Below are 16,882 nucleotides of genomic sequence, written 5' to 3' on the forward strand. Positions count from 1 at the left end.
GCCTAAAAGATAGCATGCAGTCACTCAGGGTTGTACACATGCCACAGCAAAAAACACAACCCATTCAAGTGAATGGAGCTGCACCACAACTGTGAGCCAAATGCTGTGTTTACGTTGTACATACAAAATCCCCATTCATAATGGGCATTCAGGATGTGGCATTATCCCTTCCTGAATGCCTCTCTACTTCCTTTTAAATAACGATCCACCACTGATTGTTTTTCAGAGGGGTGGCAAGGGCTGCCGCAGGTGTAAACAAGGCCTTATAGTCTGGTTTCAGTTGATGTCTAGCAGCCTACAAACACCTGGAGTGTTTGCCAAAATTATTTAATTTTTCAAAATATTTACCTCTCCCTATCCCCTCACTTCTGCTTTTGGAATTAGTAGAGCACGATATTTGCGGTTATGTGCACTGCTCCATGCACACTACTACAAATCCAATAGTCCCTAGTCCATCTCAAGACCAAACATGAGAGGGTGGCTACATTTCTAAATGCTGTGGAACTATAGAGAACAATTGTAGCTACTGTCTAACAGGAAGTTGGATCACAGCAGCAATAAAAAGCAGTTTTGAGGAGGCTGAGAACAATAGAAAGTTTGTTTTTTTTTTAGTTAAGGATACTTAGGGTCACTAACTCTAGCGAGACAAAATTTAGTTTATTAAATATCAGTTCACTATAAATAATTGCCATTGCTTTTTTACCTGTAAAATACTGTTTTCACATTTTTATAATTTTGTATCTCAGTACTGCTGGTCTCCTCCAACCCCTTTCAGTTTACAATTGCTGCAGTGTCAGTTACATATCATTACTGTGTACCAGCTTCCTAATAGTGACAACTTTGGATTATGCCAGCGTAATGTGTGTCTGTACAATCTCCTGTAGTCTCCTCCTGTGGTGATAATGCAAGAGCAAAACTGAACAAGGACATGGCAGGATCAACAGAGTATATTTTAATGAAAGCTTCAGGTTTAAAAGGATTGATAACTTTTGAAATGATGTTGACATATTAAAGCTTTAGTGAGGTTTTAGCGATATAATATGATTTAGATCTACTTCAAAACAAGCTTTCACTGACCTCTGTAGCTAACAACACTGTGGAACAATTCATACTCAAATTTCTAAGCAAAAATTGTTTAAGTCATTCTCTGAGCAACTCATCCCCCCGATTCCACTCACAGCCACTCAACAGCCTTCCAGCTGTTAAAGTGTTACTAAACCCACAACATTAAAATCATTCTGTATATGCAGTAAGGCATGCTTGTTATACTCACTGTGGAACCTAAGAGCTTAATCCTCTGCATTGTGTAAAAAGGCTGTTTGATCCTTTCTTCTCTGTTCCTCCCCTTTTTCAAGCGACCACCTTTTATCGCCAGACTGAACCATAGACATGCATATGCTCAGTTTGGTGTGTATTGCTAGAAAGGTTTTTTTTTTTCTTGGGAGAGTGCATATGATTAGCACAGGGCCAATCAGCACTGTCCAGACAGAGGTCGGGATTTCCATCCCCCTAGAGCAGAAAGAAAACTCCTCCTACAAGTTAGTGGTGGGCAGGACACTGATAGAAGTCACAAGACTGATCTAACTGCTGATGAGAAAAGGTATTTATCAGTTTCTATTTACTAAAATAATTGTATTTCCATGTTGTGTATACTGTGGGAGACCAGATATGGTGAATGCAGGGTCCTGGGTTGTTGTAAGCAGAGAGCAGATGCCCTGGGATGAGCTGCTGAGGGAATGACTTGGACAATTTTAGTGCTTCTGCTGTCAATTTTGAATGAATGTGTGCTCAGGTTCAGAATTCAACAAATGTTTGTTTTAAAACTCATTTACTGCTTGTTAAGGATGTGTACCTGCGTGGCCCAGCTACAGGTTCATGCCATCCCCAAACTGAAATAGCCCTGGTGTACTGAGTCAGCCTCTGGACTCTTATATGTCTTGGATGCTTAAAGCACCAAGCCCCACCCTGCTAAAGTTCCAGAATCAGAGATTACACTTTACCATTCAAGGCTAGAGAGACAGGACAGCTAACTTTTAGTTTACATTTAGTATCCTTTTATCCAAACTGATGTGTTTTGGTAGATGCTGGAAAGCTAAATCACATTGCAGTTTCTTGGAGATCCTATAGGTTTATATATATTTTAAATATGGAGAATGCAAAAGTTGAGATTTATGGCAAGGAAATCTTGCAGTTGTATTGAAGATACAAGCAGCCGTGGATTGTGTAAACCCATGAGGCTCCACCAGACCTTTTTGGGTGGACCTGGAATGCGGGTAATTTCCAGGACTTTTTTTTGTATGTTCAAGAGTGTTCTGTATTAAATCTGAACTCTAGGTAAATATAATAGAAACAAATGAATACAACTCTGTAATCGTTCTCTGTAATTCATTAGACACAAAACCTCTCCCCCTGCCTCCTAAGAAGTGAACCTAATAGAGCATACAATGCTTCATCACTCTTCCATTTGTACAACTGATAATGTGTCCTATGAAGGACATAAATAACCTCAGTGATGCAGTCCTTGTTAAGCTGGGCTGGAGTGTGAGAGGGAGAAGCAATACAGGGAGCCAGATTAGTTCATATGCTGACAAGGAGCATGCTGATAGAAGAGGAGGGCAGATGAGCTCATCTCTGTGCTGCTTCACCTTTCACTGTACAGTCAAGGGATGGGGCGGGTCCAGATTGGACTCAGAGGAAGAAGGTTAAATTATTATTATTATACAGGATTTATATAGCGTCAACAGTTTGCTCAGCGCTTTACAATATAACGGGAGACAATACAGTTCAATACAAGAGGGATAGGAGGGCCCTGCTCTTTGGAGCTTACAATCTAGGAGTTAAATTATGCTGGTCATCAGATTGAGGACATCTTGTGGCAGAACTACTGCAGAGGGGAAATCTGATTTGAATGTGAATATTGCAACAAAACCTGCTCTTTTGTTGTATCTTTTATTAGGATATTCCTGTTTATGTTGTTATTTTGGGCTCTTGTTCTGCTTTATAATAACATTACCAAGATTATAAAAAAAAATATCACCATGTGTGTTTTACTCAGTAATGCTTACCCGGATATAAACAGGTCACATGTCCAGGGCAACCTTAGGCTTAAAACCACTGAAGTAGTTATTTGGACAAAGATTAAAACATTTAATTAGGCCTACATAACATAGCCATACACTTTGTTTACAGCCTTGGGATAAATAACAAATGCAAGAGAGAAAGAATACATACATGTCCTGCAGAAAATGCTGCTCCAGGCTCCCTTCAGTGCTGGTAACATGGCCAAAAGTCTACTCCTTTGACCATATGATCGCTGATGGAAAAAGCCAGTCTTTTTTATTGGCTGATCCTCCTTTATGACAGATATAAAGTTAGACAAGTGGCCAACCATGAAGGAAATATGAAGCAGCATTTCAGGCCTTTTATCACTTTTGTTTATCAGTCCCAACAAAACAGCTAACAAACAGTAGGCACATGTGCATTATGAGTCCTATTATTATTAAGATATTTCTACTTTATTGCCTAAATTCAGAAAATTAGAAACCTAAATAACTGAAGACTACAGGTATATTTTAATGTTTAAAGCGGTATTAAACCCAAAGCCAAAAATTTATTTTATTGCAGCTTACCAATCATTAGATGTGGTGGCTACATCCATTTTCTTTTTTTGGCTTTTTCCCTCTGTTTTTACCTGCAGATCTGGCCAGTAACATACCTCCTGTATTAATGAGACACCACTTTGGAGGGATACACTGGGACACAGCAGACAGCAGTGTTGTCAGTCTTGGGGGGATGGGGGGTGTTAAATGTATTAGCAGATTTGAAAACACTAACAAACTGAAGTCAAACTCCAGCTAACACTTTATAACCAGTTGCAGCAAACAGTTTTTTTTCCATTTGGAATAAAGGTTTTACATGAATAAATAAAAGCTGATTGTTTTAATCACTCCTGCCAGTGGCAAACAGCTTGTCTCATCCATGTAAACTGATACATTCTGCTGGAGAGCTTGAGCTCCTAAAAACAACAGACTTGCTGGCTGAATCACCAGATAGAAGAAAGCAAACCTAACACATCTAAGCCATCACATCTAAGAATTGGTAAGCTGCAATAAAATAAGCGTTTGCTTTTGGGTTTAATACTGCTTTAAGCTGTTAGCTACAGACAATGCAAAATGCCTAATTAAAGGGGCATCATGAATACATAGCTGTGGTTAAGTCAGGCTATACAAGTTGCTCCATTATTACAAAACACTGTTTTATTTCTTGTATGGACATTGACTCTGATTGCAATTTGCAGCGTGTGATTTCCCTCAGGGAGGCCTTCCTACGCTCTAGCATACTGAGATGCAGCTGATTACATTCTAGCAGCTTATTATTTTTTAGAGATAGTCTTCATCCTGATATATTTTAGGGAAAAATACACTATAAGAATCTTGTGTTATATTTTGTGCATGCACTGTAAACCATTGTAAAACATTGTATGTTTTTGTAACGTTTTGCAGATCCATAGGAAGCTAGTCCTTTATTGTGGTGCATGGATGGTACTAACAGTCTTCATATCTAAGCAAATGCTTTACCTTGCTGCTTAGACCTAAACTATGAATGTACTACTTCCAGAATTATTTATCATAAGCCATAAATCAATACCAGACCATTACTTGAACATACAGCCTGGCATGCTAGGAAAAGAAGGGGGTGAGAGTGCCCCCCTAAACCTTACCAGACCACATGCATTTAGCATGGGGGATCCCCTCATCAAAGTACCCTGTCACCATGTTGATGAGGACAAGGGCCTGTTCTCCACAACCCTGACCCTCTGGTTGTGGGGGGATTATCAAATTTTGGAAGGCCCCTTTAACAATTAGGGGGCCCCAGATACCGGCCCTCCTCATGTGAATCAGTAAGGGGTAAAGGAGTATACAGTACTCTTACTCATTTGCCAAAAAAAGTCAGTAGTAAATAAAAACACAACACAGTTTTTGACAATTCCTGTATTCATTTTTTTTATTTTCTCTCATACATCCATCATCAATCACATCTTCCAGCAATGCAGATTCACATTAATCACAATGAATGACGGCTGCTGACTGCTGATGGAAAAGAAAAAAAATTGTTCCCATTGCCTCACACTTAATGACATTGCCAGTTCTCCCATCCTCCACTTAAGTAAACAAAGGGGTGGGGTCACCCGATGACCTAATTGATGTCGTTAGTGGGTGGGGTCAGTCGCTGTCGTTCATTGTGATTTATGTGGACCTACATCTCTGCTGAATTGATTGACAATGGATGTACTTCAAGGGACATTTTTTAAATTATTTTTTTTAATTAAGGACTTGTCAAGAACTGTTGTGTTTTTATCTACCGCTGACCTTTTTGAATAAGTAGGGATACTATGTAGAGCTGCAACTAACGATTATTTTCATAATCGATTAGTTGACCGATTGCTGCTTCGATTAATTGGATATAAACTTCAAAAAAAGTTTGGTGTATAATTTAGTTAATACAGTATGTAAAGTAATTTATTTTTGAATATCTATATGCAGCGGTAAATACAAATAACAAGCTATATGGTTGGGGAACAAAATATCTAATTCAATCTAAGAATAACAAACAGAAGAGATATATATACTGTTAGCGGTTGAATCTGGCACATATCGGACTCAGAGATCATAATACCTCCAGTCTATCAGCCTCCAGCTTCTCTGGGTTCAGATGCTGATCTTCCCTGCACAGAGCCCTTACAGTGATTGTACACGCTGGACAAACTTGTAATACTTACCTGCTCTGTGTAATGGTCTTGCCCAAAGCAACCCCGATTCTCCTGTTCTGGCGCTTCTGGCTCCTCCTGCCCTCAGAGTGCCCCTATATCAAGCTGCAAAGTAGAGTATAGTGTACCTCTATAGCAAGGTAAAAAAAAACTTCTGCCTTTAGAATTACTTTAAAAAACTTTCTTCTCCTGCCCAGGACTATATGTCCCACAAAGCATTGCTCCTCACACATTCACAAGTTCTCAGCCACTTACTAACACATATGGATGGTGTACTGAGCTGTATGTGTGCTGAACTGCATTTTCTGATATGTAAACAAATAATGCATTTTTTGTGCAGGCAAACTAATCAGCTGACCAACTAATTGATTATGTTGATTAGGTATTTCAGCCCTAGTACTATGTGCCCTTTACTCATTCACATTGGAGAGACTGGTATATGGGGGCTTCCTTATTATTAAAGGGGGCTTCCAGATCCCGATAAGCCTCACACCTATATACTCCCGCAATCACCGAGCCAGGGTTGTGGGGAAGAGGCACTTGTCCTCATCAACATAGTACTCCTCCATGTTGAGAGCATGTGCCCACGTATTGTTTGGGAGTGAGCACATGCTCATCCCCACTTTCCTTGCCTACCAAGCTGCATGTTCAGATTAGAGTCTAATATGGATTTTGGAGGGAGACCTCCCACCATTTGTATTTTTGGCATGGAGTCTCCCTTAAGATCCACGCCAGACCCAAAAGGCCTGGTATGCTTTGTAAAGGGATCCCCCAAGCCTTTTTTTAATTAATGATGACTCCTTTGTTCACATTCTGCTGTCAGCCGGGAAACCCGGCTGACATCAAGAATGAATCATTGGTTTTTATTATGCCAGCAGATGCCGACTCATGAACAACCAGCACCTGTGAATTGTGCAGTCTCCTTCCCCTGCAAAAAAACTCAGTGGCATGAAAAACATGTGAAAACATACCAATGTCACATTACAAAATCACACCGAAAATCGGATTAATTCAGAGCTGCACTAGCGTGACCCTAGCTTGAAAGTGCCATTTTTTTCAGACCTGCACCGTGCTTTTTCTTTTTAGGTGGTGAAGGTGTAGGTTTGCTCAGATAGATTATAAAACAACTTATGCCATTTCTCAGTCTCTGAGACTGATAATTTAATGTCAGTGACATTTTCCATAATCCAATGGTAATAATAAGGACAGAATACAGATGTTACAGGTAATGTACTTAGCAGTCATACTGCCCTTTCAACAATTATTTCTTTGGCATGTCTTTTAGTGTCACTGATCTTTTTTACATTTTAAATTTAGATTGTTGCACTCAAACATCAGATTTCTTTCATAAAGGTTTGCTCATCCACACTGCTTACTCTTTCTGTTGAATGTGTTGTCTTAGATCTCTGGTTAGCAATAAACAGGAGCAGATAAATGTCACACAAACAGTGATATTTGTGAGCTCTCTAGAGGACCGTTCATAACATTTTAGAGCAATGCTGTTGGGTTTCCAAGTAAATGTTGAGCTGTCATCAGACAAACCTATACAGACCATTCTGACCTTTGGTTTTATCATCTGTTTCCTGTTATTGCTTGTTAGCAAATGGTTTTGAAGTATGAGTGAAACTGTCTGTAATTTTGTAATGTAGAGATTACTTTTTAAAGACAAGTATTGATGCAGTAGTTTGCTTACTCAGAACATTATGCTTTTACATGTGAAACGTTTGTATTTTGTACCATAAACTGTTGATGGTGGCAGTTGCTGTTGATGTTTCTAGATATACCATACTGTAGATCCTTCTGCACCTGTACCAGATCCTGATCCATACATCCCTGCCCAGTTCAGCAACCCCCAGGGTTTGAGCAGCCAGCACAACACCCTCAAGGATCTGTTTTACATGCCCCGTTTTATTGTGGACTACCTGCACAATACCAAATGACTAAACAACATAAACAACAACTCATGCAGTATCCCTGCATTTTCATACACCCATGGCTTACACTATAGTCCCAGGTTTCCTAGTGACTTGCAACTCCCACTGACTCATGGCTTCTTGCACCAGCCGCACATTAACCACACAAGCCCACCTCCATGGACCAGACACAAATTACAAAAAAACTGGTGGTTTGTGGCCCTTTAACCAGACTGGCAAAAACCTAGAGTTTATAGTCGCCAAACACATCACTTTACAGACCCCAGACTTAAGAAACACATTGAAATTTCATCCAGTCAACTTGACCCGTGGTCACCCATGCCAGCTACATACTTAGCAATGGGAGCTGTGACCCACACCAGCACCTTCGGGACTATAGAAACCAACACACTGCAATTCCCGCTAGGTTTTTGCCCATCAAAACCAGCCACACACCTTTAATTGACTTATGAGCATTTATGACCTGATCAACCCACAAGATGATTGACTCATGATCAGCGCACACCCAAAGAGTCACAAATTGCAACTGTGAAGGGGATGATGTAAAATATACCATTTTCTTATATGTTGTGACATACAGATGTGTAGTGACATATCTGTCTACAGGTGATTTGGGATATGTTCATTTGCAAGGTAGGTTCTAATGCAATGGAGAATTCTTGCCTAAAAAGTCTAGCTTTGGAAAGCTGTAATTGTACTTTATTTTACCTTCACTTGAAGCTGAGTTCCACCCAAAAGTGGAAGCTCCGCTTGTTTGCCTCCTCCCCCCTCCACTGCCATATTCGGCACCTTTTGGGGGGGTAGTGGGTACCTGGTTTTGCCAGGTACCCGCTCCTTCTTCCAGCTCAGTTCGCCGTGGCCAAGTGAGCCAGATGTTCGGCCCCCTCTTTTCTCCCGCAGTCTCTTGGCAACCTTCACAGGTCCCATAAGAATGCCGGACCAATCAGGATGACTCGGCTGCGAAGCCTCAAGCTATAAACGGCCTGGTGTCCACAGTTGAGATGCCAGCACCGTGGAGAGAAGAAGGAGAGCAGGGACGGCATGGGTGAGCACATCGCTGGACCCTGGGACAGGTAAGTGTGTGTTTATTAAACGTCAGCAGCTACAGTTTTTGTAGCTGCTGACTTTTAATAAACACAAAAACGTCTGGAACTCTGCTTTAAGCAAATTACTATAGACATCAGTCATGCAGCATTATTAATAAAATGTTCTTAATTTTTTAAATCAGACCTAATGTTAGATATATATATTTTAATGGTAAGTGCTTGCATGCTAAGTATAACCTTTCAAAGAGATCGCAGTAGTCCTTTCAACACTTTTTTTCCCAGAAGGTCAACAGAATCTTTGTTTTTTATGTAGGGTAGGCATCTGTTTCCAGGACAATGATGTCAGTTCAGTGAAGAAGTCCCACTGACTGTACACTAGGATTTATGTTTTTAGCTGTGTGCTTATCATATGTTTCACGTTGATCTGCACGCCTGCTGCTTCACTCTGTGACTTGTGAGAAATTTGTAATGTTAAAACTTAGGAATGGGTGACAAAGAAAATGGTTCGTTCTACCTGAATCAGACCCTAATGATATTCTCTAAGCATGCTTTTCTTAGGCAGGCCTTGAGAGAGTATATCAAAGCATAATCACTTGATTAGGGATCAAGGATTAAAGGAGAACTACATGTACATGGCTATATATAGTATACAAATAAAATATGCACAGTGGGTATAGAAAAGAATCAACCCCCTTTTAAATTATGTTGTTGATTTGCAACCTGAAATGAAGACAGACACAGTTTTTGTTTTATCCAGCTGTATTTACTCAGTGCAACTTATAACATCCAAGTGAAAGATCTAACACCAACATGTCAGAAAAAATATCAAAAATAGAATCACTAAGTTGGAAAAAGGATCACCCTTTATGTCCGTATTTTCTTGAATTACCTTTTGCTTTAATTCCATCCTTTAGTCTGGTGGGATATGTGTGTACTAACTTTGCACATCTAGACTTTGCAATATTTGCCCACTCTTCTTTGCGGAACTGCTCACGTTCATTTAAATGTGATGGTGACTGTTTGTGGACTGCAGTCTTCAAATCATTCCACAGATGTTTCCATGGGGTTTAAGTCTGGATTCTGACTAGGCCATGCAAAGACATTCACCTTTATCTCCTTCAGCCACTATGTGAAATGTTTTGCTGTGTTCTTTTGGTCATTGCCATGTTGGAAGGTAAACTTTCTTTCCATTGACAACTTTCTGGCAGAGGGAAGCAGATTTTCCTCAAGAATTTGACGGTATTTTTTCCCATCCATTTTTCCTTCTATCCTGACAAGTCCTCCAGTCTCTGCTGCAGAGACACACCCTCATAACAGGATATTACCACTTTTACTGTAGGAATGGTGTTATGTGGATAGTGCGCTGTATTAGATTTCTGCCAGACATAGCGCTTATTGCTCAGGCCAAATAATTCCAATTTACTCTCATCTGACCTTAACACATTTTTCCATGTGGCCGCAGAATCTTCAAGGTGCGTTTTGGCAAAGCTCAGTCGTGACTGAATGTGGCCTTCCTTGAGGAGTCAATATGTGATAAAGTAGGTAGGCGCTACATATACAAGTACAAATAAGTGAAAATGTGCAATTATTAGGGGACTAGTATCACTACATGCCTCTATATTAGAACCTTTGAAATTAAAATGTATATCTCATGGTGCCAGCTATATTCCCATAATTTATACGAATAGCAAAACAAGTGTAACAAATAAATATAAGTCCATAAAATTAAAGTGACAGTCCTTGTTGCTTCTTAAAACTGTGACCCGAACCAAACAACGAGAGAGTGACTTGAATCTTCACCACGTGCCGACAAAATAAAGTAAAGATTGCTCACTCACCTCCTTTTGACCCCATTTAAGGTGGTCAGATGCACTTTTTTGGTCATATAGGAAACCATCCTCTCAAATGATATCTCCCCTCCAGCAATTATCCGCTTGTGACCATATACTAAGGTATAGAAACTCCCAACACGCCTCCAATATTAATGTTTGATATGGGTAATCCTCACGCTGGAATAATGCCGGACCATTCAGATAAATCAGACAAGTGAAACACCTTCTAAGTGCAGTATTTTATTAAATGAGCAAAGAAAAGTAAAAACAAACACTATTGCACTCACATGGTATGGTGCCTGCAAACCGGCACCAGTGTTTTCAGCCTATGTGAATCTAAGAAGGCCGACAAGCATTCCACGCCTCATTCTCACTAAGCCTGGATGTTCCTGGACCCGGAAGTGATGTTGTGACGCTTTTATTGCAACCCTCTTATACAAGTCACATTTGTGGATAATTTGTGATATTGTTGTCACATGCACACAATGACCACTCTTTGTCCTAAATTCCTGCAACTGCTTCAGAGTTGCTGTAGGCTTTTAGGTAGCCGCTCTGACCAGTTTCCTCCTGACTCTTTCATCCAGTTTGGATTGACTTTCTGATCCAGGGAAGGTCTGTGTTGTACCAAATACCTTCCACTTCTTAATAATAGACTTGACTGTGATTCTACTGTAGGCATTGATAATGCCTTTTGAAAAATTTTTGGATCCATCTCCTGACTTGTTGCTTCCACATCTTTATCTTGAAGATCTTTTTTACAGTGCCTTGCAACCCATAGTTGATTGTTTGCTTCAGTTGTACTACCTTGGACTGAAATGCTCCAGGAAAGCTCTTTTCATGCTAAGCTAATCAAAATGACCACAGCTGATCACAGGTGAAAGTCAAATAGCTTTGTGTGCCATGGAGGTGATTTAGCTATGCCTGATTGAGTTTACAAATTATTTTTAGGAAGGGGTGATCATTTTTCCAACTCAGTTTTTCTGTTTTTGGATTTTTATTTTCACTTGGATGTTAAAAGTTGCAAGTATAAGTAAATACAGCTGGATAAAACAAAAACTGTGTCTGTCTTCATTTCAGGCTGCAAAGCAATGCATTGTGATTATTTTAAAGGGGATTGATTCTTTTCTTTACCCACTGTATATGGGAAAACTTTGAAATACAAAATATAACAAAGCAAATCCTCAAATAGTATGTACCTGTCTCAATCCATAACAGCTAGTCTGAATCCTGGCTGTATGTGTCACTTCTGGCATTTTTCACTGGCACCAGGCAATCCATATTGACAGCTGGATTCAGGTGTACATACTTTTAGAAATACAAGTGAATGCTACTGGTAACTGTTTGTAAAGTCACTTATTTTCACCATAAATATTTTACTGCAATTTCTGTTAGTACTTGAGACTAGAATTGCTGTGTCTGTGGCTGATAGTGTTTAGAATAACCCATACATTTATAAAACTTATTAGGAACTTGCTTTTCTCTGTTATGGTGTGTAGGTCATAAGAATGGACGAGAACCCGATGATGCTGAGCTGGTGAGCTTAAGCAAAAGACTGGTGGAAAATGCAGTACTCAAGGCCGTACAGCAGTACATAGAGGAAACACAGCAGGCCAAAGCCAAACAGACTGATGGGATCTCGCTGGAGCCTGGCATTAATAATGAGAAAATTGAAAACAATATCAAATAACAATTACAGCCCCTGTTGACAAAATAAATTTCAACTTGAAGCTATTGGTTGCATTTAAGAGACGCCTACTTTCCTACTCAGGTGCATCTTACATGGGGATTTGTGGACAGTATACCTCTATAGCAACATTTACACAGATGGATTTATTTAGTGATATTTCCTGACAAACCTGTTTGCGTTGCAGAAAAACCAAACTACAAAAAGGGGAAATGGCAAGAGTCCTATGAAGTGAACGACAATGAATCTATTGTGTAACTTGAAGAACAATAGGAGCCTTTTGCTATGCCTTGTTTAATAGTAGAGAATGGCCAACCAAGAGGCCTTACCAGATGGCAATGCCCTGTCATCTTTATTGGTAAATGGGGATGACTTTGTTACTTTAAGCTGGAGTCCCCTTCTCCATTACTAATGTTGCAGTGGCAACCCTTCAAAGACTATGCTAATTTCAATGCTGGATGTTCCTCAGAGAAAATATATTCACTATGTATTATTGTACTGGTTCTCAAATGTTTTGTGACACTATGCAGTATTTCTTTATGACCGTTATTCATGAAGAAAATCTATTTTTTGACAAGTATAATGGATTTTTTCTATATAAATATGTGGCCAAAAATCACAATATATGTATAGTTGATCACAGACAGTTTCTGTATGTGTGGTGTACAATAATGTTATCCTTTCCTTCAGGCAAGAGATATGATGATGGAAACAAGCAGACTGCTTTGCAAAGGGAGTTGAAACCTCTGTTGGACAAAGTGAAGGACATTAAAGCTGTGCTGGCTCTTCCAGAGACACGTGAAAAAATATACAGAGAAATTTTTGGTAAAAGACTGATTACACAAAACAACGGTCAGACGTTGCCTTCAGAGACAAAAGCATTGATATGAATATTTTGGGATGGGATGAATTGAGAGACTATTGCATTAAGGTTAAGTTTGTGTAACTCTACATTATAATTACTAAATATTCAAAACCACACCCATACTGTTAACCATTTTCACGTACCTCTTCACAAAATCCTGACATACATTCAAGCTTATTTTATTTACAATTATTTTGTATATATTTTCTAGAAATTGTAGCCAAGTTTACTTGAGCAATGTGAATTTTTTCTAATTTTTTTCTTATACAGTAAATGATAGCAGTGGGGCTGATGTTTTGGCACTATACAGACAGACTGATTCAACTTTTTACCATGCTACTGTTTTGTCAATGGTGATAATACATTAGCATAGATGGAAAGAGAAAACAAAAGTGTTGCTCAAAACCAGTTCTTATATTACATTGGTAATTTTGCTAACACGGGTTTAAAAATAAAGTGTTGCTCTGGACTCCACTTCAACTTTTCTTTGCCCCTAATACTTATTTATAGCCATCACAATGGCAGACACATAGGTTTTTATTTACTAAAACTGGTGAGTGTAAAATCTGGTGCAGCAACTAGCTTCCATGTTTTTTGTCAAAGCTTAATTCAACAAACTGAAGTTAGAAGTTGATTGGCTACCGTGCACAGCTGCACCAGATTTTGCACTCTCCAATTTCAGCAAATCAACCCCATAGTGCTTACAGAAACAGGTTACATATTACCTTTCCCAAAGAAGACTGCATAATGCAACCTAGAGGTGAATGTAGCCTCATAAGTGCATGTGTAATAACACAGTTGAGTACTATAACTGGAACTTTTTTTCCTTTAACAGGACAACCTTTCACAAGATTAACTCCCATCTTCTGGCTCAAATAGCACATTGAGATTGTGTCCACTACCTTTAGTTTAAATGAAAGCATCATTCTTAGTTAAAACATTTTTTCCCAAAAAATTACAAAAATAATAAATCTGCAGACATACAATAACGGGGCAAAATGCTGATAAATACTGTACACTTGATGGCCATAATTTCTCACAACCAGACCACTCTGTGGAGGGCATCAATGTCCTGGTTCTTAGCCTCTTCACGCTGGCCGAACGCAAATGTGTGGCCTCCCGGCATCTGGGCCTAGATGCCGAGCGGCCGCACATTTGCGTTCTATTAAAAAAAGACATATGTGCTGAGTGCGCGCGCCCTGCGCGCTCCCAGCACACATGTCCGGTACTCACAGAAAGGTCCCGATCTCCTCTTTCGATCGGGACCTTTCCCGATCATGTGACAGCGTGTCACGGTGGTCACATGACCCTAAACTCCGTCCCGCCTCCAGGCTTCTGAAACCCTTAAAGGGCCGGGAGGCACCAGTGCGAAGGGGTTAAAGGAATTTAAAACTGAACTAAAGGAGTTAATATTCACCTATCCAGTGGTCCCTCACTGGCATCTTCTCCTGTATGCTAGTCTTTGTCTGTCTTCATTGGCCACCGCAGGATAATATCACTTCTGCACATGCGCAGGAAGCCATCATTCTGGCACACAGAGACAGGCCCAGCATTGTTAGCTGAGCTGCTTATGCGCAGCTTAGTTTACAGCGCTGGAGAAGACAGTGAGCAGGCTGGTATCTCATTTCTCTTCTGCAATAAAAACCTGCCTGCTCATTGTTTGTTACTGTGGAACTTCAGTTCTGCTTTAAATCCCATTCAAGTAAAACAATTTAACTAGGAATTTTATCGAAATCCATCCCGTTCCTACCAAGCCAGTCAAATTTCTATACGTCTATGGCTGGCTTTATTTTTGTTAATTACATGCAGATATCTTTATGACCATTCTTGCCTCTGTGACTCTCTCCATTCTCATTCCATAGCCCACTCTCTACTTCTTACTTCACTCAATTTTATTTACTCTGTATTTCCACTGTCCCCAACTGTTATCTTAATTTCAGAATTTGTTTTAGCATTTTTCTAAACCTCTGTGCATTAGTACTGCTTAAACCATATGAAGGGAGTGGATCTCCTGAAAACCTATACTAAAATATTGACTGTTCAAAATTACAAAAAAAAATACCACATGCTTAAGCTAAGTGGTTTCTCTAGGCGGTGATTACATTTTCCTTAGCTCTGGTTATCACAGATGCTCAATGTGTCAAATCATGTTGTAACTGCAACTGCAGTGGAATAAACTTGACATAATATTTTAGTAAAATGTGAAATCATTGTAGGTTTAGCGGTCATTCACTTTGAAGCAAAGGTTAGATGTGTTCTTATTTGAAAGATTTAAATGCTGGTTATAATATCCAGGCCACACAATACACTCTTTTAATAAGGCTATTAAATCATGTATGTTTGCACTGTCTATAAATGTGTATGTTATTTTCTTATATTATTATGAGTCTTCAAAAGAAGAGAGTCATTGTCAATAAGAGTCAATAAGTCATTGTTGACAGCGCCAGTCAGCTGTATTTTGATATAGCAGGCATTTCAAGGAGAAAAGTCATTTTCTTTGTCAGTCAAATGTGGTCCTATTTTCTGTAAACCACTGAACAATGGGTTACCTCTCATACACAATAAGCTTTTCCAGGGAGAGAATGTATTTTATATTCAGTACTAATATTAATTAAATAAGTTCACTTTCCTTTAACTGCTTTGCCATTTTGCCTCTGATTTATTGAAATTAATAAAATTAATTTTACATTTTTTTAAACATGCTACAAGAGGAAAAGTAAAATGTTTCACTCAAGAAATCTACAATAATGGTGAAGCAGAGTGTTTGGTTTTGTAGATTGGAAAATGATTGTTTTTTTTTATTGCCATCCACCATACCAAAATTGAATGTTTTCTGTTTCTTACAAATAAATGTTGGGAATATTATTGTCAAATGCAGTCAAGAACTTTTTTGCCGTCAGTCATTTTTTTGTAAATCAGCCGCCCAGTTAGTAACACAAGCAGCCACTGTAACTTTGAGATACAAGTCTTGAAAGTTTTATAAACCTGTTGAACGAGTCAGGTAATAAAAAAAATGTATTTCAATTTTGGATGAATGTTGGTGGTTGGTCACCTAATAATCTTCTATTTATTGGGACACAAGCATATGAATTATATGTCTGCATATGAATTACTTTCTGCATACACTTGCTTGATAGGGGAAATAACTTAATGGAGCCAATATGCTTCTAAAGGCTATATCTGGATAAGGTAAAACCCTATACTATAGTGACAGAGCTCTTGGTGCACTGTGTAGCTAGAGGCTGCTGTAGTTCTTGATACATCCATTGACTGGCTAAGTTAAACCAAACCTTTGCTTAGCTCATGCAGGGTTCCTAATAGTTCTTTGTAAATTCATTTTGATACACCAGGTACTTAAAGTATATTTCCACTTTTGAAGCTAAAGTGGGATAACACCTACTTTATACAAGTATTTATTGCATGTCCCCATTTATGTAGCGTAACTTAAAGTGGTTGTAAACCCTTACATATACACAGTGAAGTTCCTGGTCTCAGGTGATACACAAGTATAAAACTAATCCAACTACATGAGTTGTACTTGTTTATCTACAGCCATCGTTCCTCTACAGCCATAATTTTCCTACATCCATCCAAAGTGCAGAATTTACATGTTTTCTCAGCTCTGAAAAGCAGAGGGAGGGTAAATGAAGTTATATCAGTGAGCAGACCTCTGAGAGCTGATTGAAGGGAAGGGACTCACCTCCTTCACACAGCACACTCCTGCTTATAGCAGAGGAAGGAGGCAGCAGACAGA

General features: G+C 39.2%; 1 protein-coding gene across 1 annotated transcript in view; it reads left to right on the plus strand.

Moving 5' to 3' along the window:
• AKAP7 (A-kinase anchoring protein 7) overlaps nt 1–13,094 on the plus strand; it is a 242,581-nt gene extending 229,487 nt beyond the window's left edge. The window contains exon 8 of the mRNA XM_089676168.1: nt 12,076–13,094. Within this exon, the coding sequence (XP_089532294.1) occupies nt 12,076–12,266 (191 nt within the window). The 3' untranslated portion in view covers nt 12,267–13,094. The remainder of the gene's footprint in view (nt 1–12,075) is intronic.
• Nucleotides 13,095–16,882: the final 3,788 nt, after the last annotated feature.

This window comes from Staurois parvus, unplaced genomic scaffold (genome assembly GCF_062004578.1).
Source record: "Staurois parvus isolate SC_StPar_1 unplaced genomic scaffold, SC_StPar_1.0 ptg000165l, whole genome shotgun sequence".
In the NCBI taxonomy this organism is placed as follows: domain Eukaryota; kingdom Metazoa; phylum Chordata; class Amphibia; order Anura; family Ranidae; genus Staurois; species Staurois parvus.